The sequence below is a fragment of the Gobio gobio genome (genome assembly GCF_949357685.1).
Source record: "Gobio gobio genome assembly, chromosome: 22".
Classification (NCBI taxonomy): Eukaryota; Metazoa; Chordata; class Actinopteri; order Cypriniformes; family Gobionidae; genus Gobio; species Gobio gobio.
In genome coordinates, this window is record NC_137118.1 from 44115429 (window position 1) to 44143422 (window position 27994).

Sequence of the window (27994 nt, forward strand, 5' to 3'; positions counted from 1 at the left end):
TTTAGCTTCCAGCGCTCGATTTCTACGCACGTCCAATTCACCGCGGACGCGCGAATGCATTCAAAATGTTCGCGCATGATACTAGACGCGGTAGACACGATTTTGACGCTCTATTCGCGTTTGGTGTGAACGCAGCATAAGAACCGTTTGCTTTTCCACATGCTGAGAGCCACAACAGAGTCAGGTCTTACGTCACTGTATACGTCTCATCTTTCTCAGCAACGCTAGTGAGGCAGCGGGAAACACAAACACACCAGTCTTGTTCGAGATGCATCGGCGCTGCGCAGACTGATCCATGTATGATATTTAAAAAAAGCATGAGTCGTATGCTCTCGCTGAACTCTCGCTGGCAATCGGTCTGCACAGCACCGCTGTGAACAAGCCTTCCATCAACGATGCAAACGTTGCGTTACTATTGATTCACATGGCTTTAAAATCCTACAGCAGCATCAAGACACAACAAAAACACAGCGAATCCAACGCATTCATGCAGTTCGCTGTAATTTGTATAGACGGAGATTACAAACGAGCAGCAACTATTAGCTCCATTAGCTGCTATTTCAAAAATGGCGGATCTCAAGTTTGTGTTGGTCTTGTTGACCCCGCCCCCAGTGCCTGATGTAAACGGTTCTTACTTCTAGCCCAGCAATGTTTTGGTGCTACTTAAGAACCACTTTTCCTGGTTCGGAGCTGGGGCTTTGGGTGTGGAAACACAAAGAACCAATTTGAAACTAGGCTCTGGCTCCGAACTAGCACCAGCACTGCCTTGGTGGAAAAGGGGTAATAGAGAAGCTACGGTGGCCGACACAGGACAAAGATTTCGTCGTCTGAGACAGCAGGGAGTAGCTAGCGTAGTTTGTCCGTTTAGGGCTACTGTAGAAACATGGCAGCACAAAATGGCGACTTCACTGTAAGGGGACCCGCGGTGTGTGTAGATAGAAACGGCTCATTCTAATGTAATAAAAACATAACGGTTCATTATGTAAGGTCTTTATATGCCACTGAAAACGTAGTTATGTATATTATATTGCATTTCTGTCAATAGATCCTCATAAATACTACACACTGCACCTTTGAGGATTGCTTTTGTCGCCTAATAACTGTAGATATGTTTCCATGCACCTGTTTTTATGCTCATTTTGGAATATTGCATAATAAACACTGGATGGAAACGCCAAGATGCGCATAAATAAAATAAAAATCATGAGTATGCGCTCAATTGAGTCGTATAAACTTTATCCGATAAGAAAATGTGCATAAACTTCGGTGGAAACTCATTTACAGAATAAATTCCTCGATGCGCATAAAAAAAAGAAGTGATTTGATCCCGATCTCGTTGCACAGCATCTGAAATGCTGTTTTGGTTGTTCCTGAGCAAGGTCTGTCGTCATAGTGGTTCAGTATAACGGCAGGTATCCGCCTCTGAAAGCAAGATCACTTTATTGTGTTTCGTCTGCGCGCAAGCAATTTATTATATACAAAATTATTATGTACAGTGGCTTCTCCTACTGCAGCAACTTCCATTTTTCTTACTGATCTTTACTGGCAGTTTATCAGGAAGTGACGATTTTGTTTTCTTCGGCTCACTGGATCGAAATGGTGATTTATTCGCAAATGTTTCATGCGATATTCTAATTTCTCACGACTTTGGCTGGAAAACTAGCTTGTGACAGCTGCCGTTGACGAGCGGCATTAACTCTTAACTCCAGGAACTTTCTTAAGTTATATTCAACTGTCTGAAAACAAAACAGGTTCACATAATACAGAGTATAAACTATCTAAACTCTTAGTAGATCTGCCAATTTTAACTGCTTTAAGATGATTAAATTTGCATCATTAAACATTCAAGTAAGTTGAAACCCAATACTTAAATTTAAAAGTGTAATCTGGCATTTTCTCTCAAAAAATTCCAGTTCACCATAATGAATTCTGGGATAGTCGAGGGAATCTACTTTTTCTATTGCATTTGTAGGTCGCATTCCAGCCTTCGAATTGGGACAGCCACCGAAGGATGCTGAATTGGGACACAGCTAAACATTCGCCTTCGACCTCATTCAATTATCTAATGCACGTCTTCCAATAATGATTGTCCAAAAATAACCAAGCAGAAATGAATGAGTGATATGCACTTATCTTTATTATGGCCTGCCCATTACTGAGCCACGTGCACATTTAAGAGGGATGCCAATCAGTCTACATGATCGAAAATAAAGACACAGTTGCAGTGCATAGGCCTGTGTTTTTTTTTGGGGGGGGCGCATGACACAAAGATCAATAGACTCTTTATTGATCCCTCAGGGGATATATAGTGTGTGGGCTGTTTTTCAGCAGTGATGGAACTCCAGAGGAGGTTAATGCCATCCGAGTGCGTTTACACCTGCGCAGCCTCCTGAGGCTTTTTTTGTGTTTCACCCCCACAGAACATGTGCACTAAGTGTGGCGTTCAAAGCATCAGTCATTCCAACCCAAAATGGCTGTGCAAAATCTGCTGTGAGCAAAAAGAGGTGAGATGCCTAAAATTGTCATTATTCGATTTTTTTTCACACAAGGGGGGAATGTTTGAGCCGACAATGGCAGCTCATTGTGACTGTCATGCTTAAAACAAAAAGTGTCATTAAAGTTGTCCATGCGACTTGTGCACTAGTCTTGTGTATTAGGAAGAGACCCAAATTTAAATTGTTTACTTCATTGTTCACCTTTAGACATGTTGTGCCCAGTTTGATGATGTTGACACCATACACTATTGACCTTTGTGTTGCTGTGTTTTAGTACCATTGGTATATTATAGTTTTTGTCAATATTTTTTGTTAACGTTAATAAACCTGGTTTGTTGAACTAAAAGTGGTGCACTGATTTGAAAAAGCAAAATCAGAAAAGCACAAGTCATATGGACTACATTTTATCACAGTGATCACTATGAACCACATTAAAGGGTTAGTTCACCCAAAAATGAAAATTCTGTCATTAATTACTCACCCTTATGTCGTTCGACACCCGTAAGACCTCCGTTCATCTTCGGAACACAAATGAAGATATTTTAGTGTAAAGCTGATGGCTGAGAAAGGCTTCAGATAGGCCTCCATTGGCATTCAGTACACTTATACTCCCAAGACGGATAAAAGGCACTCAAAACATCGTTACAAAGTCCATCTCACCACAGTGACTCTACAATAATCTTACGATGCGACGACAATAGTTTTTGTGCGCAAAAAAAATCAAAGTAACACCTTTTTCCAACTTGTTACTGCCTTCCGTGTGTGCCTCCACGACGCATGCGCGAGAATATGACGCAGATCCGGCGTTTGGACAGATGACCCAGAAGTGATTTGTTTACAATCAGAGGAAGACGCGCGTATCTCAGCTGTTGGATTCTACATTGATCGTGCTTTAGGTCTCGGCGTAGTGCTCAAAATGGGGTTAGAGTGTGCATTTCATGGAATCCCGAGCCCCGGCGCTACGTCATATTCTCGCGCATGCGTCGTGGAGGCACACGCGGAAGGCAATAACAAGCTGGATAAAGGTGTTATTTTGATTTTTTTTTTGCGCACAAAAACTATTGTCGTCGCATCGTAAGATTATTGTAGAGTCACTGTGGTGAGATGGACTTTGTAATGACATTTTAAGTGCCTTTTATCGGTCTTGGGAGTATAAGTGTACTGAATGCCAATGGAGGCCTAACTGAAGCCTTTCTCAGCCATCAGCTTTCAACAAAAATATCTTCATTTGTGTTCCGAATATGAACGGAGGTCTTACGGGTCTCGAACGACATAAGGGTGAGTAATTAATGACAGAATTTTCATTTTTGGGTGAACTAACCCTTTAAAAGACCCCCTGTGGTAAAAATCAAGTTTTTAATGTTGTTTGTATGTCTATGTGGTATTTTTAATATGCTTTAAGACAAACAATGTGCAAATTCATCAGTCAACACCATTGCTGAGTATTTTCTCCTTAAAACTGAGGTGAACCAAAGATGGACTCAAAAACGCATATATTTATGACATCACAAACTACCTTGTAACCAATCATGTCAACGTGTGGGCGGGCTTTAGCATATCATTAACTATGACTGCTCTGAAGCAGGGGATTCTCAAGAGAAGCCAGGTTATCCTGGTATGTTTTTCTGTTGACATGAAAAATCGTGTATACTTAGCAATATAGTGGGTGAATTAAGTATATGGTGTATATTATGATGTTATGATGAACTACAGTCAAACCACAATGCATTCAGACACCTTCAACATTTTCTCACATTATCACAGTTTATTCGCTATAGTTTAGAAAATGGTAATAAAATAGGACGAACTTATTAGAAAATATCAGAGGTGCAAAGAGTACCTGAAAACCATACTTTCCTTACAGAGAAAATGACTCCAATACAAGTCACCAATTCCAATACACTCACCTAAAGGATTATTAGGAACACCTGTTCAATTTCTTGCCTTGCGGCGGATGGGCTACAACAGCAGAAGACCCCACCGGGTACCACTCATCTCCACTACAAATAGGAAAAAGAGGCTAAAATTTGCACGAGCTCACCAAAATTGGACAGTTGAAGACTGGAAAAATGTTGCCTGGTCTGATGAGTCTCGATTTCTGTTGAGACATTCAGATGGTAGAGTCAGAATTTGGCGTAAACAGAATGAGAACATGGATCCATCATGCCTTGTTACCACTGTGCAGGCTGGTGGTGGTGGTGTAATGGTGTGGGGGATGTCCCTTAGTGCCAATTGGGCATCGTTTAAATGCCTAACGGCCTACCTGAGCATTGTTTCTGACCATGTCCATCCCTTTATGACCACCATGTGCCCATCCTCTGATGGCTACTTCCAGCAGGATAATGCACCATGTCACAAAGCTCGAATCATTTCAAATTGGTTTCTTGAACATGACAATGAGTTCACTGTACTAAAATGGTCACCAGATCTCAACCCAATAGAGCATCTTTGGGATGTGGTGGAACGGGAGCTTCGTGCCCTGGATGTGCATCCCACAAATCTCCATCAACTGCAAGATGCTATCCTATCAATATGGGCCAACATTTCTAAAGAATGCTTTCAGCACCTTGTTGAATCAATGCCACGAAGAATTAAGGCAGTTTTGAAGGCGAAAGGGGGTCAAACACAGTATTAGTATGGTGTTCCTAATAATCTTTTAGGTGAGTGTACAATTCCAATGTTTATTTTCTAAAATTAAAATAAAACCGAACACCTCAATACTGCAATAAATCAAGGTTGACAACGCAAAGACGGTTCCGCTTTGGAGAGCGTTTTAAAAAAGCAAAATTTTCGTCGACTTAAAACGCTGTCTCGGTGTGGAAGGAGGGCCAAAACGGAGAGAAAAATATAAGTTTTCAAACAAAAACGTATTAGTGTGGACATGACCTATGTGTTATGTGTCCAACGTTGTAGAGAACGATACATAAAACGCATTACCATTCTGATACGTCGACTTGTAGACGAGCCTGTATAATTTACTCTTCTGCTTCTTCTGAATCAGGTTTAAACATATGGCTGAATTAAACCAGTATTTGCCAATGTGCAGCGTTTACTACAGTAAAGTGAATCAGGTATTCTGAGCTGGTGTGAGTGAGTGGAGGCTAATTTGCATATTTATTTATTGAAGCAAGGGTGTAGACTTGCATTTTTAAGGCATGAATAATGTTTAAATAAGTGATCAAAGATGAGTTTTAAGGTAAAAAATATTGACTACAGGGGGACTTTAAATAATGACAATATTCTCCTGTTTGGGTGAGTTATTCTTTATATTGTGAATCCCTCATGTTTTTGCAGAGGTTGTGCTTTCGGTTGCTTGTTAATGTAAATCTTCACTTACCTGCCATTGGCACAGTTCTGTGTTTTGATGGCTGTGCCGTCGGTGCAATGCTTATGCAGCTATGTGCATGTCTGATTTAACAAATCCGTTCTTACAACATTTCTAAATCAACTCCTAAAGAAATGCTCTATAAATAATATGTCAGTGGCTGCACAGAGTAATTATTCTGTTTGTCACTCAGAGATATAAATGGATAGGATAGATCAGCACCTCTGACTTTTGAAGACACTTTGACTGTGATAAGATGATTCATCCTTTTGACAATGTAAGTCACGGTTAGTCTCGTTGTCAGACAGGGTCAGTAGCAGCATGAGATGTGACTCTCTTTAATGCAACAAGATCGTTAAGCCCGAATCCCTTTTACTTTTAATCCATTGAGTCGCTGACATTCAGAGTTCCTGCATTTTCATAATCCAGCCATTCCAGCTCCCAGCTGATGCTTATTTGGATGGTAATTGGCCGAGATGAGATTCACAGGTGCTGTAAAAGAAAACAAAACAAACTTGTGTTACTCAGCATTGTTTTTGCAATTACTTGGCTGCCGAAAAACAATCCATCCTATTTTTCCGAGTCTATGAATCCAAGCTAATGTTATGATGTATGTCTTATCTCTTAAGATTCAATTAGGTTTGAAAATTGCTTTGCTTTTTTGGAACTCACATCGCATCAAATTACTTGGAGCTTGGAAAGTGGAACAGCAAAGATTGGAGAAACAAGGCTGATTTTTAAATGAAATTTACATTTCCCCCCTTTGGCTGTAGTCTGTTTTAGGCCAAAATGACTTTAGCAGACTCTCACAATTCACTCACACGAGCAAGAGTTTGCTAAACTGAGCACAAATGTATGTTATTAGTGGTGAATTAGAATAAATCAGTGCTCTAAAATTACATTGAAGTCGCCAAATGACTATTTATTCTTTCCCCAAGATGCTGAAGCGGTCTGGGGCCTGGTTTTTCAAAGGTTTACCCCAGCAGGTTTTACCCGCTCCTTTACCGATCTCTAATCAGAGAGCGCTCAGCACAAACAGTGCACCGACTTCTACCAATCCATCAACTGGTCAAGAGTCCTCAATACCTTTGCGGCCAAAAAATGGAGGTAAACTTCTAATTACGAATTCTGAATACCGTGCAGTTTTTTTTAATGCATTCGCACTAGGCACGAGTAATTTATTGCAATGTTTTCATAATTCACGGTTCAAAGGAACTGATATATTTTTTCTTTCTGGAAAATTGCATTGCATTGCATTTCAGAGAGCATGCAGGTCACCGGCAGAGAGCAGCAGATATCTGGTGTGTGTCCTGCATTTCAATAACACGTAATATCACTAGGAGGAAATGAGGCTTATGATCATGCAGTATCATTTTCCCCTTTTCTCCATGCTCAGCAGAAACGATGCCCCCTAAACGCGAGGAGCATTCAGTCACATCTCAAAGAGCCCTAGAAGTAGACAGAGGAAGACAGTCTTTGAGCAGGAACACCTTTCAGTCAAACGTAGCCATGGAAGGACAAACGAACCCACCTGTGGTGACGAGAGAAGTGCCGGTTCTGAGCTCCAAACCTCCGGTGTCGACCTTTCCCACAACTTCCATACAAAAAGGTGAGAGTTTTGTAGAGAGAATATCCAACTCATGTATTCTCCACAAGATGATTTGCTTCAGCAATGGCGATATTATAATATCTTGTATTTCCCTTCGATTGTGTACACGTATGATCGGATTTGATTCTAAATTCCAAATCAGGATAAAAAGGATGTGAAAATGTATCATACATGCCAGTTATTAAAATACTCCATAATTGTTTATTCAAAAGATAAACGATCACAATATGCGTTAATATTATATGTGTAAACGAGCAACTCAAGTAATTCATTAATTATATGATTTTCTGAAGAAAAAAAATATACATAATGTTTAAACATCCATTATATAATGTTTATCATGTCTATTTATTATACTATGTATATTTTTGGGCATTCTGTAGCTGGAGTTGATAAGCTCACATTGTGCTTGAATTTAAGATGAACTCTGATTTATAAAGTGGGATGCATTGAGGAGCATGTTTTGTGCGTATGGATATTTTATCAACATTTCACAAATTGATGTATGTTTAAATTTAGGATCATTCTACATGCGTCTTTATAAATGAGGCCCCTGGTTGTAAGTTTGAATCCTGCATGGTTTTGATTTGTCGCCATTGTGCCCTTGATCAAGACGCTTAACCTCGGATTGCTCCGGAGGGACTGAACCTATAATAAGCAAACTGCAACGCATCAGCCAAATGGCTTCTTAGAGTTGGTTGATGCATCTGGCGGTATCGATCTGGATGCTTAACTTGGTGATTACAGTTTCATTCCTTAATTGTTTTTAGTGTAACACTGTAGCAATCGCACAGATTTTGCTCAAACAGAATCTGCACAATATGTCCAGATCTCTCAGATTTATAAAGAGGGATGCATTGAGGAAAATTTTTGTGCATATGGGTGTTTTATCAATCATTTGTAGGAACAGTTCAGAAACTGTTGTACGTTCACATAGCTTTATTTTGGTTACCCTGGTTTGGTAACCAAAAAGTTGTGGGTTTGAATCCTGCAAGGTTTTAATTTGTCGCCATTGATCAAGATGCTTAACCTCCGATTGCTCCAGAAGGACTGAACCTATAAGCATATTGCAAATTGCTTTGGATAAAAACAAGTAAATTGCTTCTTAGATTGTGTTGATGCATCTGGAGGTATCGATCTGGATGCTTAACTTGGTGATTACGGTTTCATTCCTTAATTGTTTTTTTGTGTAACACTAAGGCAGTCGCACAGATTTTGCTTCAACAGAATCTGCACAATAAGTGCACGCCTCTCGGATTTATAAATTGGGATGCATTGAGGAACATTTTTGTGCGTTTGGATGTTTAATCAATCGTTTGTAGGAACATTTCGGAAGTTGTGTGTACACATTTAGGATCATTCTACGCACATCTTTATAAATGTGGCCCTTGGGTTGGTAACCAAAAAGTTGTAGATTTGTCACCATTGATCAAGGTGCTTAACCTGCGATTGAGAAGGTCTGAACCTTTTAGCGTATTGCAGATTACTTTGGATAAAAACAGCTAAATGGCTTCTTAGAGTTGGTTGATGCGTCTGGAAGTATCGATCTGGATGCTTAACTTGGTGATTACTGGTTCCTTCCGTGATTGTTTTAGTATGACACTGTAGCACTTGCACATATTGTGCTTCAACAGAATCTGCATTAAGTGCATGTCTCTTGGTATGAATCCTAGATCCTGCGAGTCGACCGGAGGCCAGGGCACCACCTGCTACGCAGAGCAGCGCACGTTTGCCAGCTGCCAACAGCGTTCCTGCTCCACGCCAGCCACCACCCCCCACTGCAGAGGATGAAGAGGATGCCAACAGCTACGACTCTGACGATGCCAGTAAGATGCTAATTTGCACTGACATATGGACATGTTTGTACCCCATGGGAACCGCACAGAACAAAATGGTTTACCGTGGAAGTCTTGCATCACCGATTGCGTAAAATCAGCAGACGTGTGTTTGAGATGCCGTTGATGCAAGACTTGTTTTTTGGTGTCAGCCTTTTTTGTCTTTTCTTGTTCATTTCTCTGACACGATGTTGTCCACTTTCCAGCCACTCTGGGCATGCTGGAGTTCAGCCTGCTCTACGAGGAGGAGAAAAACGAACTGCACTGCAATATAATCAAAGCAAAGGTATTGTCTTTCTTCCCAAGAACGAACAGTTTCGACGCAATCTATTTCTGAACTGAAAACATGTTTCTGAAGGATCATGTCACCATGCGTATAACTGCTAACCATGCAATTATTCCGTCTTTGGTGAAGGGTCTGAAGCCAATGGACTCCAATGGTCTGGCTGATCCTTATGTGAAATTGCACTTGCTTCCAGGAGCCAGTAAGGTACCAAACCTGTTAATGTTAAATATCACTCGCTACGTTTACATGCAACCAAAATTATCCATTAGCAATTTGATCGACGGCTCAATCGGATTGAAAAGTGATAGCATCCGTGACATTTTTAACGTGGCGCCTTGTATAGATTTGTTCGGAATACATGTAATGCACATGTAAATGAATATGAATCCGATTGCAAAGTTCAGGGTTCATATAAATAGTACTTTCAGACTGGATTCATTCTGATTGGCGATAGTGCATGTAAACATACCTGCTGTTATTTAGCTGCAACATAAAGATGTACAAGTTGCTGTTGACATTGATAACTACAAAGGTGTTTTGTCAATCTCTTAGTCTAACAAGCTGAGAACAAAGACGCTTCGTACCACTTTGAACCCTGTGTGGAACGAGAACCTTGTTTATCATGGCATCACTAATGAAGACATGCAGAAAAAGACTCTCAGGTAATCCAGCTCTACCGTACGTCATGCACTGAAGCTTTCCCAGGTATATGTGAATGGCCAACATAATGCTAATTGTTTACAGTTCTCCTTCCTCAATGGATGAAGTCCTTTGCATGATAGAATGAGCTGAACGTTGCGTTTTCTTGCATTTGCATTTGCAACTTGAAGATTCTTGTGGAGCCTCATTGATGTATTCAGCTAGAATAGTTTGCAGTGACTTAATTAAAGCCGTGACATTTCCCAGAGTGGAAAGGTTCAGCATCCGCATTGTTCCCTGGCAGGCTTTCTGTCAGTGATGAGGACAAGTTCGGCCATAATGAGTTTATCGGCGAGACACGGGTGGTCTTGAAAAAACTGAAGCTGAACCAGAAGAAGACCTTCAATGTGTGTCTTGAGAGAGTGGCTCCGGTAAGCTCAAGGGGACAATAGAGCGTTTGGGGAATGTTTACTGTAATAATGGCATTGTAGTGAATTGACTGTGTTTAACACCTCGTACGCAGGTGAGACGTTCTGCTGGCGCAGGTGCTTCTCGTGGCATGGCGCTCTATGAGGAGGAGGTAACGTGAAATATTACACATGAAAATAAATACACTACCAGTCAAAAGTTTGGAATAATTAATTAAAGGTTTTAGAGGAAGTCTCTTCTGCTCACCAAGGCTGCATTTATTTGATCAGAAACATCATAAAAACAGTAATATTGTGAAATATTTTCTCAATTTAAAATAACTGATTTCAGTTTGAATGCGTTTTCAAATGTAATTTATTCCTGTGACGCAAAGCTGAATTTGCATCAAACAGTTGTGTTGCATTGTATATTTGTGGAAACCATTATATGCTTTTTTTTTTTTTTTAGGATACTTTGATTTAATAAAAAGTAAAAAAAAAAACAGCATTTATTTGAAACAGAAATCTTTTGTAAAAAACTATGTCTTTTAATGTCACTTGATCAATTTAATGCATCCTTGCTGAATAAAAGTATTAATAGTTACTTATTCTTATGGCAGTGTATCAGCTTCGACAAAATTGTTTTCAACATTGATGATAGTAATAATAATCATAAATGTTTCTTGAGCATCAAATCATCATATTAGAATGATTTCTGAAGGATCATGTGACACTGAAGACTGGAGTAATGATGATAAATTCAGCTTTGATCACAGGAATAAATTACATTTTAAAGTATATTTACAAAAAAAAAACAATTATTTAAAATTGTAATATTTCACAATATTGCTGATGATACTGTTTTTTTGATCAAATAAATGAAGCCTTGGTGAGCAGAAGAGACTTAAACATAAACTGTGCATTATAAGTCACTAAAGGTTTGGCTAAATGGCTTAAAGGGTTAGTTCACCCAAAAATGAAAATAATGTCAATTATTCCTCACCCTCATGTCGTTCCACACCCGTAAGACCTCCGTTTATCTTTGTGTAACCCCTCCTGTTTGAACCACCCACTTCAAGCGAGACTCGAACCCGGGTCTGCCGGCATGAGGAGTGTGGAGGCTAACAAGGAGGCTAAAGGTTGCAACTTCGTGTCAGTCGCTAGAGCGTCTCTTGAGATCAGAGGAGTGAGGTTTACTCGCACAGCGACTACTAGCTGGCCTCCGTTACATTCGGATCACAAATTAAGATATTTGTGTTGAAATCTGAAGGCTCAGTGAGGCCTGCATAGCCAGCAATGACTCCACCCTCTCAAGATCCATTAATGTAAATCAGTTCATGTGAGTACAGTGGTTCAATATTAATATTATAACGCGTAGAGAATATTTTTGGTGCGCCCAAAAACTAAATGACGACTTATATAGTGATGGCCGATTTCAAAACACTGCTTCATGAAGCTTCAAAGCGTATCGATTCAGAGGTTCGGAGCGCCAAAGTCACGTGATTTCAGCAGTTTGCCAGTTTGACACGTGATCCGAATCATGATTCAAATAACGCTCTGAAGCTTCATGAAGCAGTGTTTTGAAATCGGCCATCACTATATAAGTATACTATATTTAGTGATGGCGCACCAAAAATATTCTTGTCACTTTATAATATTAATATTGAACCACTGTACTCACATGAACTGATTTAAATATGTTTTTAGTACATTAATGGATCTTGAGAGGGAATGTCATTGCTGGCTATGCAGACCTCACTGAGCCATCGGATTTCAACACAAATATCTTCATTTATGTTCTGAAGATGAACGGAGGTCTTACGGGTGGGGAACGGCATGAGGGTGAGTGATAAATGACATTATTTTCATTTTTGGGTGAACTAACCCTTTAATCAGTCCACAGGACATATGAACTATATGCATTTACTCCTCTTTTGTGTGGCTTTTTTAGTTGAAGGACGGTGAAGAGGCAGAGGAGAGGGGACGTGTCCTGGTTTCTCTCACCTACAACAGCCAACAAAGTCGTCTGATTGTGGGCGTAGTTCGATGTGCTCATCTGGCAGCAATGGACTCGAATGGCTATTCTGATCCCTTTGTAAAGATGTAAGAATATTACAATCAAATTCAAAAACAGAAGCAAAGTACTTCTCAAAGTAATTTAAATGTTCTCCGTAAGAAGAGTCATTTGTTTGGTGGAATTGTTTTGCAACACTCATTAGGCTTCTTTAACGATCCCAGATGTGCTGCGTTTTTGTGTCTCTTGAATTGTCATGCTGTTTTGCAGTTTCTTGAAGCCCGACATGGGAAAGAAAGCGAAGTTTAAAACTCAGATCAAGAAGAAGACCCTTAACCCGGAGTTTAATGAGGTACTCTTTCTTTCTCTCCGTCTCTGGTGATACGACCTGCAGTGAGCGTCTTGACACACTCGACATTGACATGGCACCATGACAGTGCTTTAATACGCTCTGACACTATAATGAAAGGAGGTTTTTTTTTGCCGTATATCCTGTGAATTGGACCTGTCATGGTTTTTTGTTGTTGTTGAAAATATATTCAGAGGTTTTTTTTTGGAATTGCAGGAGTTTAGCTATGAAATCAAGCACGGTGAACTGGCGAAGAAGACTTTGGATATCACTGTCTGGGATTATGACATGGGAACATCTAATGATTTCATTGGTGAGAAATATTGTTCAAATATATATATATATATATCAGTGCTGGGCATCGATTAAAAAAATTAACTAACTAATCGCTTTTTTTCCCTGTAATTAATCGTGATTAATCGCAAGTTTTTAATATTTTAAGTTTTTAATATTTTGATATTGTAATTTCAGTTACTCTTCAAATTAATGTATAAACAATTTAAAGACAGCATATTTTAAATATGTGTTGTATTGTCATCTTTTTATGAATGAAGGCCAGTATCACTGATACTAAAGTGTCTATGAAACATTAATGACGTTACATTACAGTATAACTGAAAGCTCCCAATTTCAACATTTATTAGGCTTTAAAAAAAAAACAACTTTTAATTTAAGTGAACTTAAAACAATCTTTACATAAACTCAAAATAATAAATGCTATATTTACCCATGGCCTTCCCTGTTATACATATACAGAAATGTAATAGTTATCAAACACCTTTCTTAACTGCATAAATAATAAATTAAATATAGATGAATCATCATTAAAGCTACAATTGTCTCTGTTCCCGTTGTTCTTTGATGAACATTAATGACATCATCATCAGTGCTCCTGTCACTTTAAGAACAGCCGCGGATCTCACGCGCTGTCCCGCGCATCTCATTTCCTCACAACTCTTTAAGTTCATTTAAGACGTTATTTAACTAATTTAAGACTCCTGATATAAGAATACTCAAAATCCTCTGAGTTATTGTTTGTTCAAGAGCAAAAGAGAACTCGATGTGAGCAGGAAACTGACGCGAGTCTATCTATGCGTCAAGTGTGTGTGTGTGTGTGTGTGTGACATTGGCATACAACGCGTTCTCTTGTGTCTTGTCACGCTTGGAAGCATTTAGATGAATAAGAGCGTGATGATCATGTAACGCTAAGCAAAAATGGATATAAAAACGGACGCTGCGTTATTTGCGTAAAATATTTTTAATGCGTTAAGCTGAGAAAATTAATCGCCCGCGTTAACGCATTAATTTGCCCAGCCCTAATATATATATATATATATAAAATTTTACACAACTGTTTTCAACATTGATAATAATCATAAACGTTTATTGAGCATCAAATCATATTAGAATGATTTCTGAAGGATCATGTGACACTGAAGACTGGAGTAATGATGCTGATGATGCTTTTAAATGTCAGTGTATATTAGCGCTGTCAAAATTAACATGTTAACGCATGCGGATAATTATTTTTTTGTTTAACAAGTTAAAAAATATTTAACGCAGTATCCGTTTTTTCTGCCATCCTTTGGCTAACATTACATTTTATATGATCACACCGCTATTGTAAATGCTTTTAAACCATTCAAGCGTGACAAGACACAAGAGAACCCAGTGCATTATTGGCGCGCGTCCGCACAGAAAGCCGCTTCTGACAGCGCTTGAATGGATGGAAACGCACAGAATTATGCTAAAATGCCTGTTTTGTCGGGTATCCTCGCAAGCACAATTAAAAGAAGTCTTAAATGAACATAAGAGTTATGAGAAAATAGGATGTGTGTTATATCCACGCCAGGTCTTAAAGTGACATCAGCCTAATAAACCTGCTGCTGTCAGTCATTAAGGATAATTAAAGAAGAAAGAGAAATTTTCTCGCTGCTTGTAACTGAATAACTGTTGTAGCTTTATTAAGGATTAATCTATATTTAACTTATAATTTATGCAGTGAAAACTGATAACTTTATTCAATTTCTGTATATTTCCTATCTGTTAGACCTACCTGAAACTCTTAAAGCACTGTTTACAAGGTTACATGGGTCAAAAACAGAAGCAATAACTTATTGTGCATTTTAACAGGGCAAGTACAAATCTGAACCGGTCTGACAAATTGAGCCCTGATATATTGAAGGGCAGGTAAATGTGGCATTTTTTATAATGGGTTTATGTGAAGATTGATTTGAGTTCACTTAAATTAAAAGTTATATTTTTTAAAGCCTAATAAATGTTGAAATTGATAGCTTATAATTATACTGTAATGTTGAATGGGTATAATTAATGGCTGAAATTGAGAAAAAAAAAAAATCAAGGACCCACTTTATATAAGGTGGCCTTAACTACTATGTACTGACATTTAAATTAATCATTTGATACAATGCACTTATTGTGAACTTACATTTTAAAAAATACCTGCATGTAATTAATTTCTGTAGTTACATTTGTAATTACACAGTTGACACTTCCCTTACCCCTAACCCTACCCTTAAACTTACCCATACCACCACACCTGTCCCTAACCTTACCCATATCCCACCTCAATATCAGCAAAGGTGTTTTGAAATACAATTTGAACACAGTAAGTACATTGTACTTATTTTTTGATGTAAGTACATAGTAGTTAAGGCCACCTAATATAAAGTGGGGCCAAAATCAATTTCATTGAGACATCAGTAGCGACATCAATATCAGTTTCAAAAAACATTCCATTAAAATATAGGCCACTGTCATTGATGTTTCTACATTCATTTGGAGATTAAATGTGAAATGTGCTCTTTTTAATACTTTTCATTGTTTAAGTTTTTGCAAAACCCACAAAAAAAGGCTGACAATAGTAATGATTTATGAAAAGATTAAAAAAATGGAGATATGAGATTTCTGCCTGACAGCGACAACATGTCCAATCTAAGAGTCTCTTTAAACCTCTCGTGTGTCTTTTCCACACAGGTGGATGCCAGCTTGGTATCACGGCTAAAGGCGAATGTCTGAAGCACTGGTATGAATGTCTGAAGAACAAGGACAAGAAGATCGAACGCTGGCATGTTCTGTTGAATCAAAACAACGTTGAGGCAGATGACTGAGGTGACATATCACCAACGATCTCCTGACAGCATACAATTCTATCTTCCAAACCAAGTAATCTCGCTCCCAAAACTCCAACTGCATATTGTTTTCTTTTCAATCAGAAAAAAAGAAAAGCGTTCGCCTTTGCTTCTCCTGAACCCCTGTGATGAGCTTTAGTGGTCCAACTGAGAAAACCCTAGAAAACCCCGTTACTTCTGTATATTTCTCTTTCAGTAAATGCCTTAAAGACCAAAACCTCATGAATACAAATGTGACGCAAATATCTTAGTCATTGAACCCTGCAACCAAATATACTCAAGGACACTGGGGAAAAAAAGGACTTTACTCTTCCAGTAAAATGGCATGTGAAATGCTATTTAGCTATTGTACACGCTATTGTTTGGCATTAGAAATATACACTGTCCTTACATACGTCTTTTATCCATTTATGTTTGTTTAATGGACTGTGTCACAGACGAGGAACACTGTGCGTAAGATACATTGTGAATCTAAAGTTTAGAGAAGTAATAATAGAGTTGTATACAGTAACTGACAGGTTGTCTAATTTCAATATTGCATCAGCTACATATGGAAAATGTCTTGTTATGTGCATGGATTTCATGGACATGAGTTGAATTCGTTTCTGTAACATGTTTACAGTTATGATAACAGCTGTTTAGTTAGTTCACGGTGCCCAATAAAGTTCTCAGTTATTGCCTATGGATCGCTGACGTGAACTGCGTATGTATTTTTCTACAGATGTCTGGAATCAAACAAAGGTCATCAGGTGATCTCCTATATGTCTCTGGTACGAGGTGACATGCAAAGTCTGGGGGTTTTGGTGTTGTGTCTGATGTTTGTAGGCTATAAGTCAAGGTCATATTCTTTGACCTTCGAACAGTGACGAGGACTTAAACAACCCTGGGTCTTTCATCTGCTGCCGTCATGTTTACTTACATCATTATGTAACAGATTAACCAAATGTTCCCTTAAAGCTACACGCATGTGTGATGGGCGTTGTTATTTTTTTCTTAATATGAGTTCTGTAGAAATGATGTATATTTGTAGGCTAAAACACAGAAAATAACATTTTGGCACTTTCAGTTTCATTGTCCTGAAGTCAGTGGGTTTTTGGTTATTAAGTCTGAAATAAAGTCTGTGGTGAACGAGTTCAAGATATTTTCAACGTTTAATTTCTCCAAAAATCCAAAAGATAATGGAAAAATCCTTTTGGGTTTTTGTTGAGAAAACCAAGGCGATGCTAACTTTCAGATTGGCCGACAGAAATATGCCATCACTGCCGCTCTCTATTTAAAGGTGTTTTCTACGACAAAGAAAATGTTTCTATTAAGCTCACCGGTCACTGTGGCTTGTGGTTTTCCAAAGTTACCAGCCACTCAGCATTTTAACTGGCCACAATTTTGACATGGATAACATTAGAAAAAAACAACTGGCATATAGATATTTTTTATATAATCTCTTAATTTGGCAGCAGGTATATACCTGCTGTCACTTTAAGACCTGACCCACGGATCCATTATACTGTCACACATGCGTTTTCTTTCTCAACTGTTTACATTCACTTAAAACAGAACTGACTGTGTGTGAATACTCACCAAGACCGGCATTTTGACATTATTTTGTGTGCATTTGACTGTTTAAGCGCAATAAGAAATGAAAATTATCTTAATTTAGTGCTGAGAGGCGGCTTTATGTGGTGTGAGCACAAAATGCTGGAATGCGTAAAATAATGTGTAATTCCACGCCTAAATTCAAGCCCTTTAACAGCAACAATATTCATCCGGAGCAAATGAAACAAGCGAGTGAGTGAGGGTTTGTCTGTCACTCACTGCTGGAAAGATTATCTATTCTGTCTATCTATTCTGCGGAAAATTTGTATTGGAAACGTTTCAGATATTTCAGTATTGATATGTATCAATATACACTATATTGCCAAAAGTATTGGGACACCCCTCCAAATCATTGAATTCAGATGTTCAATCACTTGACCACTATGGCCAAAGGTGTATAAAATCAAGCACTAGGCATGCAGACGCTTCTACAAACATTTGTGAAAGAATAGGCCGCTCTCAGGAGCTCAGTGAACTCAAGCGTGGTAATGTGATCGGTTGCCACCTCACTGCCAAGTCCATTTGTGAAATTTCCTCACTACTAAATATTCTAGGATCAACTGTTAGTGGTGTTATAAAGTGGAAGCAATTGGGAACAACAGCAACTTAGCCACAAAGTGGTAGGCCACGTAAAATCACAGAGTGGGGTCAGCGCATGCTGAGGCACACAGTGCGCACATTTTGGACAATTTCATGCTCCCAACTTTTTGGGAACAGTTTGGGTAAGGCCCCTTCCTGTCCCAACATGACTGACCAGTGCACAAAGCCTTGGCCCATAAAGACATGGATGAGCGAGTTTGGTGTGGAGGAACTTGACTGGCCTGCACAGAGTCCTGACCTCAACCCGATAGATCACCTTTGGGATGAATTAGAGCGGAGACTGAGAGCCAGGACTTCTCGCCCAACATCAGTGCCTGACCTCACTAATACGCTTCTAGAAGAATCCCCATAAACACACTCCTAAACCTTGTGGAAAGCCTTCCCAGAAGAGTTGAAGCTGTTAGAGCTGCAAAGGGTGGACCGACTCCATATTAAACCCAACGGATTGAGAATGGGATGTCATTAAAGTTCATGTCCATGTAAAGGCATGCGTCCCAAAACTTTTGGCAATATAGTGTTTTTTTTTTTTATATGCTTATTATTTCAGATGCCTTTTTAAAAGACTACAATTGAAAAATATTGTATATATAATATAAAAAGTTCAACCCGACAAAGTGGTTAGTAGGAGTGACTGCGTTACACGCCACTGCTGAAATACACACGCATGTGGCGGGTTGGCAGGTGTTAATGTTAATGTCAAGCCCTGCTGGACACTATCAAAACATTGTTCTGTTTGAGCCTAACAGTCCACCAACAGTATGAGATTGGGGCGGGGCTATCTGTTTGTCTGACCAATGGCAGATGCCAGATGAGGGGAGTGTTTGGGAAACCTGTTGGGAAAACAATATTTTTTTCAATTCTTGTTGGTGGAGCTAGTGGTGCAGAAATAGCACGCATCACATTCAATAACATTAAAAATAAGGAACATTGGCTTAACCCCACTCAACATATTATGCTAACTTATTTCTCGTATCGAGTCTATTTTCCATGTGTCTGTCTTAAGGCTGTTTTGAATGAATATCCATTACCGTGTACTAAAGAAAGAAAAAGTGCATTAAAGAATTCCAGCTCACCGGGGTTTTGACTGTAATGGCGTAATTGCAATTATTCCAAATTGAGCTAACAGTCAGTGTAAGTGTTCCTCTGAGAGCATTTACCTTTTAGTAAAGTAATTGTTGAAAGAAAAACCTCTCATTTGATAGCAATCCTGTAATTTTCTTTAGTTTCCTCAAGCTTGTGTTTTTCCTCAGTTGCCGGATGTTAGAACTGCCTTTACCGGTGGAAATGCCACCAATAAAAGAGATGTAATGGTTAACTGATTAGGACCACTTCCAATGGTGACAGGGCAGAAACTTTGTGCGAATCAGGCGAGGTCTGCGCCAATCAGCGCAGGTGGACACGTACAACAAACTCACATGACCTTTGCATCCTCATGTAAACACTGACTGCAGCCTCCTGAAGCTGTGTAAATGTGTTCAAAATGAATACACGGCAAGCGCCAAATGCCAAAAATGGACTTTGGCAGGAAAATAAATTGGCCAGTTGAAACTGAAAGACAATATATGATTTAAACTGCAATGATAATCTGAACCTTACTGACAGGAGCAATTAAAATCAAAGGCATGCAGTCCAGCTTCTGTAGAGAATATTGACCGCAACTTTTGTGCTTGATAACGACTTTTATCATTGTGGGTAATCGGCGGAAATATTTTTTCTCTGTTACGACACGTGAAATATTCTTGGTTTGAGTCACCAGAAGGAAAAAATAAAGACTTTTTTTTGTTTTCATGACCGGTAAAGTTTCACAGAGAGAATGTAACTGACTGTAAGAGACTCTACGTCCTGTGCTGTTTATCATTTAAAGGGATAGTTCACCCAAAAATGAACATTAGCCCATGATTTACTCACCCTCAAGCCATCCTAGTTGTATAAAAAGTGTCTTGCAAGCTTTATAATAGCAGTGAATGGCTGTTTGTGTTTTGAAGTCCATAAAAGTGCGTCTATCCATCATATAACTGCCTCACATGGCTCTGGGGGGGTTAATAAAAGCCTTCTGAAGTGAAGCAATGCGTTTGTGTCAGAAAAATATCCATATTTTAAACTTTATAAACTAAAATAACTAGCTTCCGGACGACATGCACAATTCAACTTACGGCAAAAGAATAACCCGATATGTAACCTTGATGGGATATATGACGCAGGATGAAGGAGTATCGCAAGCTTTCACACCTCTCAAATAGTGCTGGGCAACAAACTCAATGCATCTTCTCTTATCGAAATCCTCCGGCATTTCTCTTTCAAAATTCATGACCGGTGTTTTGTTTTGCTCTGCTCTATCCTCTGCGCTTCCGCGTTCGTCAATACGACGACTTGAGGGCGAGTAAATCATGGGCTAATTTTCATTTTTGGGTGAACTATCCCTTTAATATGCAAATGTGCTGTTAAAAAAATCCAGCTAAATGATGTAATTTTAAAGACAAAAAAGATATTTTTGCATGCATAAATAAGCAAATAAATACATTTAAAATATGGTTTGTGTCTGGTAATCAATATGCATCAATTTAATTTATTGTGCACACGGCATGCTAAATAAATAAGCACTTTAAAAAATGTAATATAGTAATGCACATAGAAATGCTGACCTAATTTAATCTGAACACACAAATGTAATTGTTTTGGATCGGATGTTTCTTTCTCCTCCCACGTGGAATTTGAAAATTTTTGTCACGTAAAGAATCATTTCATTATGACTAATAAGATATTAAATGTTTACTGCTGAGGGCATTGTTGACACTAATAAAAAATGATAGTGATCAGCCGGAGAGATGATTATACTCAAGTGGACTCGGGAAATGGGAGGGAGGGTTTACGATCTAATTTACATCTTATATGTATATGTGTGTGCAGACATCTGTGCTTCCAAGTCTGTATTTACCAAAGACACACCCCCTTGTGTCATCCCACCCGTCTGTTCTGATGTGGAGAGAATCACACGCGGATCAGAGTATAAATAAGGAGGAGTTGAGACGCGCTCTCTGCCAGAGCGGAGGGGTTACAAACCCAGTTACCCTGCAGCACCTCTGGCTATTCATTCATTCAAGTACAAATTTGACCTACAAAATACACAGAATTGGGGCACAATTATTCCATTTGCGATAAAAATGCAAATCAACCACCTTTTACAGGCAGTTGTGTGCCTTTTCATGCTGTTTCATGGTTGTTTCAGTGCTGACACTTACTGTATTTGGAGCAGATCCACTTCAGCTGGGCAAACCCAGTATGCATTTCTCCGAAGGACTCCGACATCTCTGCTCTTGTATAACAGCATCTGGAACAAAAACAACCACCTTTTTAGCTGCACCACAAGTGATGAGCAATCTGTTATTGAGAGTTACCTGTCCAGGTGCTGGGAAGACCGCTCTTTCTCAGAGAGCCTTGATGCACGCTTTGACATCAGTCAGCTGATTGAAGCTGACGGCCCCTGTGAGGCTGCGGGTATTACGGAGGAATTTACAGCATCCGAGGGGAGAGCCAGACACCTGATGAGTGTTGAAGCTGATGGATCTGTGTATCAGGACAGCGGAGAACGTTCCAGACAGACGCTACACCGCTCGAAGCGAGCATGGATGATTCCAGGGACCATGTGGTGTGGCTCGGGAAATAAGGCTACTGGCTTTACTGACCTGGGTAAGCAGGATATATGCAGTTAAATGATTATTATTGTTAAAATATGTAATTTAAAGTGAAATAAAAATGATAAATATTCATAATATATAATAATATTACAATAATTACACTGTGGGATCCAAAGTTCTGGAAATTTCATGCTTCATGAAAGGTGCAGTGTGTAAATTTTAGCGGCATCTAGTGGTGAGGTTGTGAATTGCAATCGTCCACCGCTCACCCCTCCCTCTGGAAGCACATAGAGAAGCTACGGTGGCTGACACAGGACTAAAATTACATCGTCTGAGACCGCAGAGAGCGACTAGCGCTCTGTAGAGCAGTTTGTCCTTTTAGGGCTACCAAAAACATGACAGCGCAAAATGGCGGCACTTCACTGTAATGGTACGTTCACACCAGACGCAAATTATTTACATGTTAAGTCAATGCAAAGACGCGAATAGACACGTTAACCAATCAGGAGCTTGCTCGTAGTGACAACAATGGTCGGACAGTCTGGTAAGATTGTAAAAAATGCTCTTTACTCAATTTGAGGGTGATTGGGACACTTTTTGCCATTGAGAGGACTTGGAAAAAGTGTCCCAATCGCCCTGAATTCACCCTATTGAGACTACAAGCTAGTTAAAGCTGGCAAATTGAGCTTATTCGCTGTATTTTAAAACAATCCATGTCAGCCATTTTGAATCAAGACAAGCCAGCTGGCAGAAGCCCCTCCCATGACGCGAATTCGCATCTGTTGTGAAGTGAATGTTACACGCGAATTAAGCGAGTAAACTCAAAATGTTCAAGCGCCCAATTACGCGCGAATAGCGCAATTTATTCGCTTCATTTGTGTCTGGTGTAAACGCACCATAAGGGAACCCGCGGTGTGTGTAGATAGAAACGGCTCATTCTAAGGTAAAAACATAATGGTTCATTATGTAAGGTCTTTATACACCACTGAAAACATAGTTATGTATATTATATTGCATTTCTGTCAATAGATCCTCATAAATACTACACACTGCACCTTTAAATACAACATATAAGGATTTTGAAAAAAAATTAAGACATCAAATTAATGTCCATTTTTTTATGGAAGCTTGTTTCCGCAACTGAAAAAAAAAGAGGTAATTTGTGACTTTATCTCACATTCTTTTTCCCTCAGAATTGTAAGTTATAAAGTCATAAATGCATGATATAAAGTTGCAATTGCATGTTATGAAGTCAGTTACTTTATAATATGCAATTGCAACTTTATATCAATTATATTTGTTCTCGCAATTGCGAGTTTATATCTTGCAATTCTGAGGAAAAAAATACTTTTATGTATGTAAGTTTTGTTCACAGATGAAAAAAGTCAGAATTGCACGTTTATCTCACAATTTTGACTTTATAAGTCACAATTGCAAGTTTATATCACGCAATTCTGAGAAAAAAAGTCAGAATTGTCAGATATAAACTCGCAATTGCAAGAAAAAATATAAATTATATATAGTCGCAATTGCATGTTATAAAGTAACTGAATTATCAGATAAAAAGTTTATTTTGTGGTGGAATCAAGCTTTTCATAATTTATTGATTTCGTTTTTTTTTTGTTTTTACAAAAATTCTGAAAGTTTTGTATTAAATTAGATCAAATAAAAAATAGAAGCATTTTCACTAGCATTGTCAGACATTTGGACACCACTGTACAGCAAAAAATGAAACCTCTTTACCTGTTCTCTTGTCTTTGCAGGTGTTTTTGAAGATACTGATAAATGCTGCAGAGAACATGACCACTGTAAAGACACCATCGGCTCTTTTTCCTACAACTACGGTGTCTTCAACACGAACATCTTCACTTTATCACACTGCGATTGTGACAACAGGTAGGCCTATGTCTTGTATTATTCATTAGAGCGGGAAAAGTGAGCATCATTTTCCTGACAAGTCAGAATTGACCATTCATCCTATAGAGTTCTGCTGTTGTGTAACATGAGACATGTCCAACATAACCAGAGAGTTATTTATTTCACTGAGAAAGCGTTTTGGATTACTGTATCTAATGACATTGTAATCAGGCCTTGTGATATCCATTCAGGTTCCGCCGCTGTCTCCTGGGTGTTAATAATACCATGTCCAACCTTGTGGGCTACGGATACTTCAACATGCTTAAGATGAGCTGCTTTGAGTTCTCTCACCGGATGCAGTGTGCCAAGAGAACGTGGTGGGGCATGTATGTATTTGGTTTCATTGGACTCAGCTCTTTTCTGTTGCACAACATTCTCACTTTTCAGAAAATAAAAGCCATGATAACGGTAAAACAAGACCTTTAACGCTGAAAATGATTTGGCACATTAGAGTGATTTGTTTGTACACTCCCGTTCAAAAGTTTGGGGTCAGTAAGAATGTATTTTAAAATGTATTTATTTTCCTGTCACGCAAAGATGAATTACTCTAGTCTCATGATCCTTCAGAAATCTATTATTTCTAAAATATTTTTTGTGGAAACTGAGATAAAAAAAAAATAATAATTCAGGGTTCTATGATGAGCATTTATTTGAAATACAAATAATTTGTAACATTATAAATATCTTTGCTGCCACTTTTGATCAATTGAATGTGTCACGGACGATTATTTTGGTAATCGAATAATCAGTTGATTATTTTGATGATTTAAAATGACTTAAAATACATATATAATAACAATAAAGTATCAAATGCAAGTAATCATATGGTAATCATAATATAAACATAATCAACTTATGTACATTATGTATTATAATGTATTATGTTGGCTTGCTGTGATTGTTGTTTTCCTACTTTACAGCATGAACAAATCCTTATTTAATATCGGCCAAACAACGTTTAATTCAAATGTCCACCTAATCTTTCATTTTTTGGCCACTTCTTAATGATAGTGAAATTCTATTTGATCATATGGGTTTTTAACTAAATGGTTTTAAATGTTAAATTTTAGGTCAAAATGCTAAGGGTTAAAACCTTTTACTGGCAGACACAAAACAAATTTAGCTTGTTTTGTGTCTGCCAGTAAAAGCTTTTAAACCTGTTGAACTTCGGCAACTGTTTGTCTGGAAAACTTGGCACTTTAATGTGATTTGTACATAATCTGCGAGCACATAATGGTACACAGTTAGACAGAACCTTGTTTTTTGTCCCCTCATTGGCAGGTGTATAAATTCCGAACTTACTCAATACGCCGTGGTCAAAGATGCAGCAAACTACACCGACACACTCCCTGAACAAGACATGGAGACTCTGGAAATGAGCTTCCATCAAGCAATCACTTTAGGACAAAACCAGGTCACCAAAAACACGGAAGAATCGCTTCTCATACAATCCAAGGATTCCAGGAGCAGCACTGAAGAGCCGAGTCCAGTTTCGACATCACCATGGCCATCTGTTACAACACTGCTGTCCCGGAAATCTGAAGCTTCCCTAGTCTCAACATACGCACCAAAGACAACATTCCCCCAAAATAGACCAGACAGGCCACATCAAGGTGAAATAGTACATATATTAGATCTGTTGTAAATCAACCAAGTTGAGAAATCTTGGAAAAGCTTCATTTTCTTTTTTGGCTTTATAGGCAAGTTGGAGATGTGCAACCTCTACAGGGACCTGGATTCATGCCATCTACAGATCCCTGCTTTACAAGAGAAATTCGGTCTGCGAAACCCTGACCTGAGAACCCTTTATCACTGTAATTGTACTGCCAGGTGAATGCACAAACAAACACACGCACACACACATTTGGGCTAATCTGAGCCCATCCACTCAAATGTTGCTTTCTTTCACAGGCTCGTCCAAAAGATCTTGTCCAAAGAACTGGATGAAACTGACCCTGTGCATTCACTGTTGATGGACTTTGTGTCACAATCCTGCTTCACTCTACCACAGTCTGAGAATTGTCTCAATGGAAAAAGGTTGGTACAGACGTTTTGGTTAAATATTTGGGTTGGTAATTCGGACTATAAAGTTGGTTGATGCAGGGTAATTGTTCTTAAAAGGATAAATCATCCAAAAATGAAAATTCTGTCCTCAAGTTGTACCAAACCTGTATGGATATAATCTTCTGCTGAACACAAAAGAAGATATTTTGAAGAATATGGGTCCAAACAGTTGATGGGCCCAATTCACCCTTCGCTTGGAGTTTGATTGACAGGCAATCTGACCAATCATAATCCGCCATTTTTGTCCGACAAAGAGAGTTCGTAGATTAACATCGGTGGACTTGAACTTGAAAAACGGTACTGACGTCTTCCCGCAGTTGAAACAACATTCCTTCTGGTTCATTCACGTTTATTTGATACTATAAATTAACTAGAAGGAAGAGATGATCAGTTCACGAGCAGCTTTAACTGAGGCGCTACAGCGACCTGTCACCACGCATTAAAGAGTTTACATTTCTTTAAAAAATGACGCAATGTTAGAGTTGAGACTTTGTTTCATGTCAAAAGTAACCTGTCCTGTCTGTCAGTGCGTTGTCAGTATCCTCTTAAAGGCCCTTTCACACTGGATGCGTAACGAAAAAGCTAATATTTCGTGTGTGAATAGTTTGCGTCAAAAGCATTCACATCAGCCGCAACGCGAGTTTGCGACGTTTCAGAGCTCCAACATTCCAAAACATTTGCGGCGACAGCTGAGAAAACACGGACAGAATTAGGTTAGAAAAAAAATCAATGTATTGATTATGATATAATCTGTAGCCTATAGTGTGCAAACACAGCTGCATCTGTACAGCTGTAAACACAACTACAGCTGTAATCTCGTGAGAAATGCGATACCTGGCAAAGGTTAATGTTGATTGAATGGCTAGTGACATCAACTGGACATTTCGTCACCTTTGTTTTCTTGTTTGTGATTGGTTTAAGCCTTTTCTATCGCTGCGAGTGTTAAAAAAAAATCGATATCGAAACAAAAAAAATAAACATTGTTTTTTCGCCGCATCACATTCGCGTTCGGTGTGGAAGCTCTCATTACACAAACAGCTGATCAAAAAATAAAACCATTGCGCAAATTATTTGTGCGTCAAAATCGCGTCCAGTGTGAAAGGACCTTTACTCTGCGATGTGTTTTTCACTGCGTGAGAACATTTTGTCGGCTTCTCGGACATAGCAACAGTAACTAAAGGGGGCGGGTCTTTGCGAACGGTCAGTGACTTCCATGGTATTTTTTCCCCCATATTATTGAAGTCAATGGTGTCCATCAACTGATTGGTTACCCATATTATTCGAAATATCTTTTGTGTTCAGCAGAAGAAAGAAATTCATACAGGTTTGGACATGGGCATCGGAACCAAAGGCGGATTTGAACATCGGGTCGATTTGCGTCAAAATGATTTGCCATGTGCCTTACCCCTACACTATTGGCACTTTAAATAATTTGGAGTCTTCCGTAATTTTGTCTGCCCCAACCAGATGTTTAGTAAAGAAGGAGAGCTATTTGCACTTAATGCAAATGGCATTTACTCCAGAAAATATTTTCTGGGGGAGGACATTTTTTTGGATTCCGACGCCCATGGGTTTCGAACAACTTGACAGAATTTTCATTTTTGGGTTAACAGGTTTATATTTGGTATAACGTGCTGTAAATTAGAATGTGTCTACTAAACAAGGTATAATGTAATGCAAATAATAATGCAAAGAATGGACAGTTAATGCAATGAATCGGAGTTCTTCTGAAGTGGAAACCATTAAACAAACACCAATCTTTGTGGTGTCTCTTTTATTTAGCTGCACAACCCATCCACCAGAAGCACAGCTCATCCAACACTGGGGGAAAGACATGGCAGGTGGGCGCCATCTTGTGGACTCCAAACGCAAACTCAAGAGGATGAACCTCAAGCGCTCTAAGAGAAAAGACTCTCCAGTCAGATTATATAAGAAATGCATCAGGATGCACACTAAACTGCAGAGACCTCAAGTTCCTGAACAGAAACGGTCATAAAGCCTTGCAAATGGAAAACAATAGAAATATAATGCTCTTATGAAACAGAGCTTATGTTCGAGTGACTGGAGGAAACGT

The 27994-nt window shown here is 38.8% G+C and overlaps 2 protein-coding genes across 5 annotated transcripts in view; both read left to right on the forward strand.

The window, feature by feature from the left end:
• Positions 1-17175, forward strand: part of rph3aa (rabphilin 3A homolog (mouse), a) — a 36003-nt gene extending 18828 nt beyond the window's left edge. For 2 of the 4 annotated variants that reach the window (XM_079804924.1, XM_079804925.1), the window contains 14 exons: positions 2421-2504; positions 6759-6927; positions 7083-7121; positions 7220-7429; positions 9103-9255; positions 9471-9550; positions 9680-9754; positions 10103-10212; positions 10494-10620; positions 10713-10769; positions 12548-12699; positions 12881-12962; positions 13176-13272; positions 15957-16801. In XM_079804924.1, coding sequence (XP_079661050.1) covers positions 2421-2504; positions 6759-6927; positions 7083-7121; positions 7220-7429; positions 9103-9255; positions 9471-9550; positions 9680-9754; positions 10103-10212; positions 10494-10620; positions 10713-10769; positions 12548-12699; positions 12881-12962; positions 13176-13272; positions 15957-16090 — 1569 coding nt within the window. In that variant the 3' untranslated portion in view covers positions 16091-16801. Of the gene's footprint in view, positions 1-2420; positions 2505-6758; positions 6928-7082; positions 7122-7216; positions 7430-9102; positions 9256-9470; positions 9551-9679; positions 9755-10102; positions 10213-10493; positions 10621-10712; positions 10770-12547; positions 12700-12880; positions 12963-13175; positions 13273-15956 lie in introns of all 4 variants that reach the window. The other 2 variants (XM_079804922.1, XM_079804923.1) reach the window with 2 other exon arrangements.
• A 4290-nt stretch (positions 17176-21465) lies between these two features.
• Positions 21466-27916, forward strand: pla2g3 (phospholipase A2 group III; the record flags this gene model as incomplete). The annotated part of the gene is made up of 7 exons (XM_079804038.1): positions 21466-21991; positions 23703-23835; positions 24048-24182; positions 25138-25469; positions 25557-25686; positions 25768-25893; positions 27703-27916. 7 exons carry the CDS (start codon positions 21466-21468, stop codon positions 27914-27916), a joined length of 1596 nt encoding a protein of 531 aa, XP_079660164.1.
• Between the last annotated feature and the right edge of the window lie 78 nt (positions 27917-27994).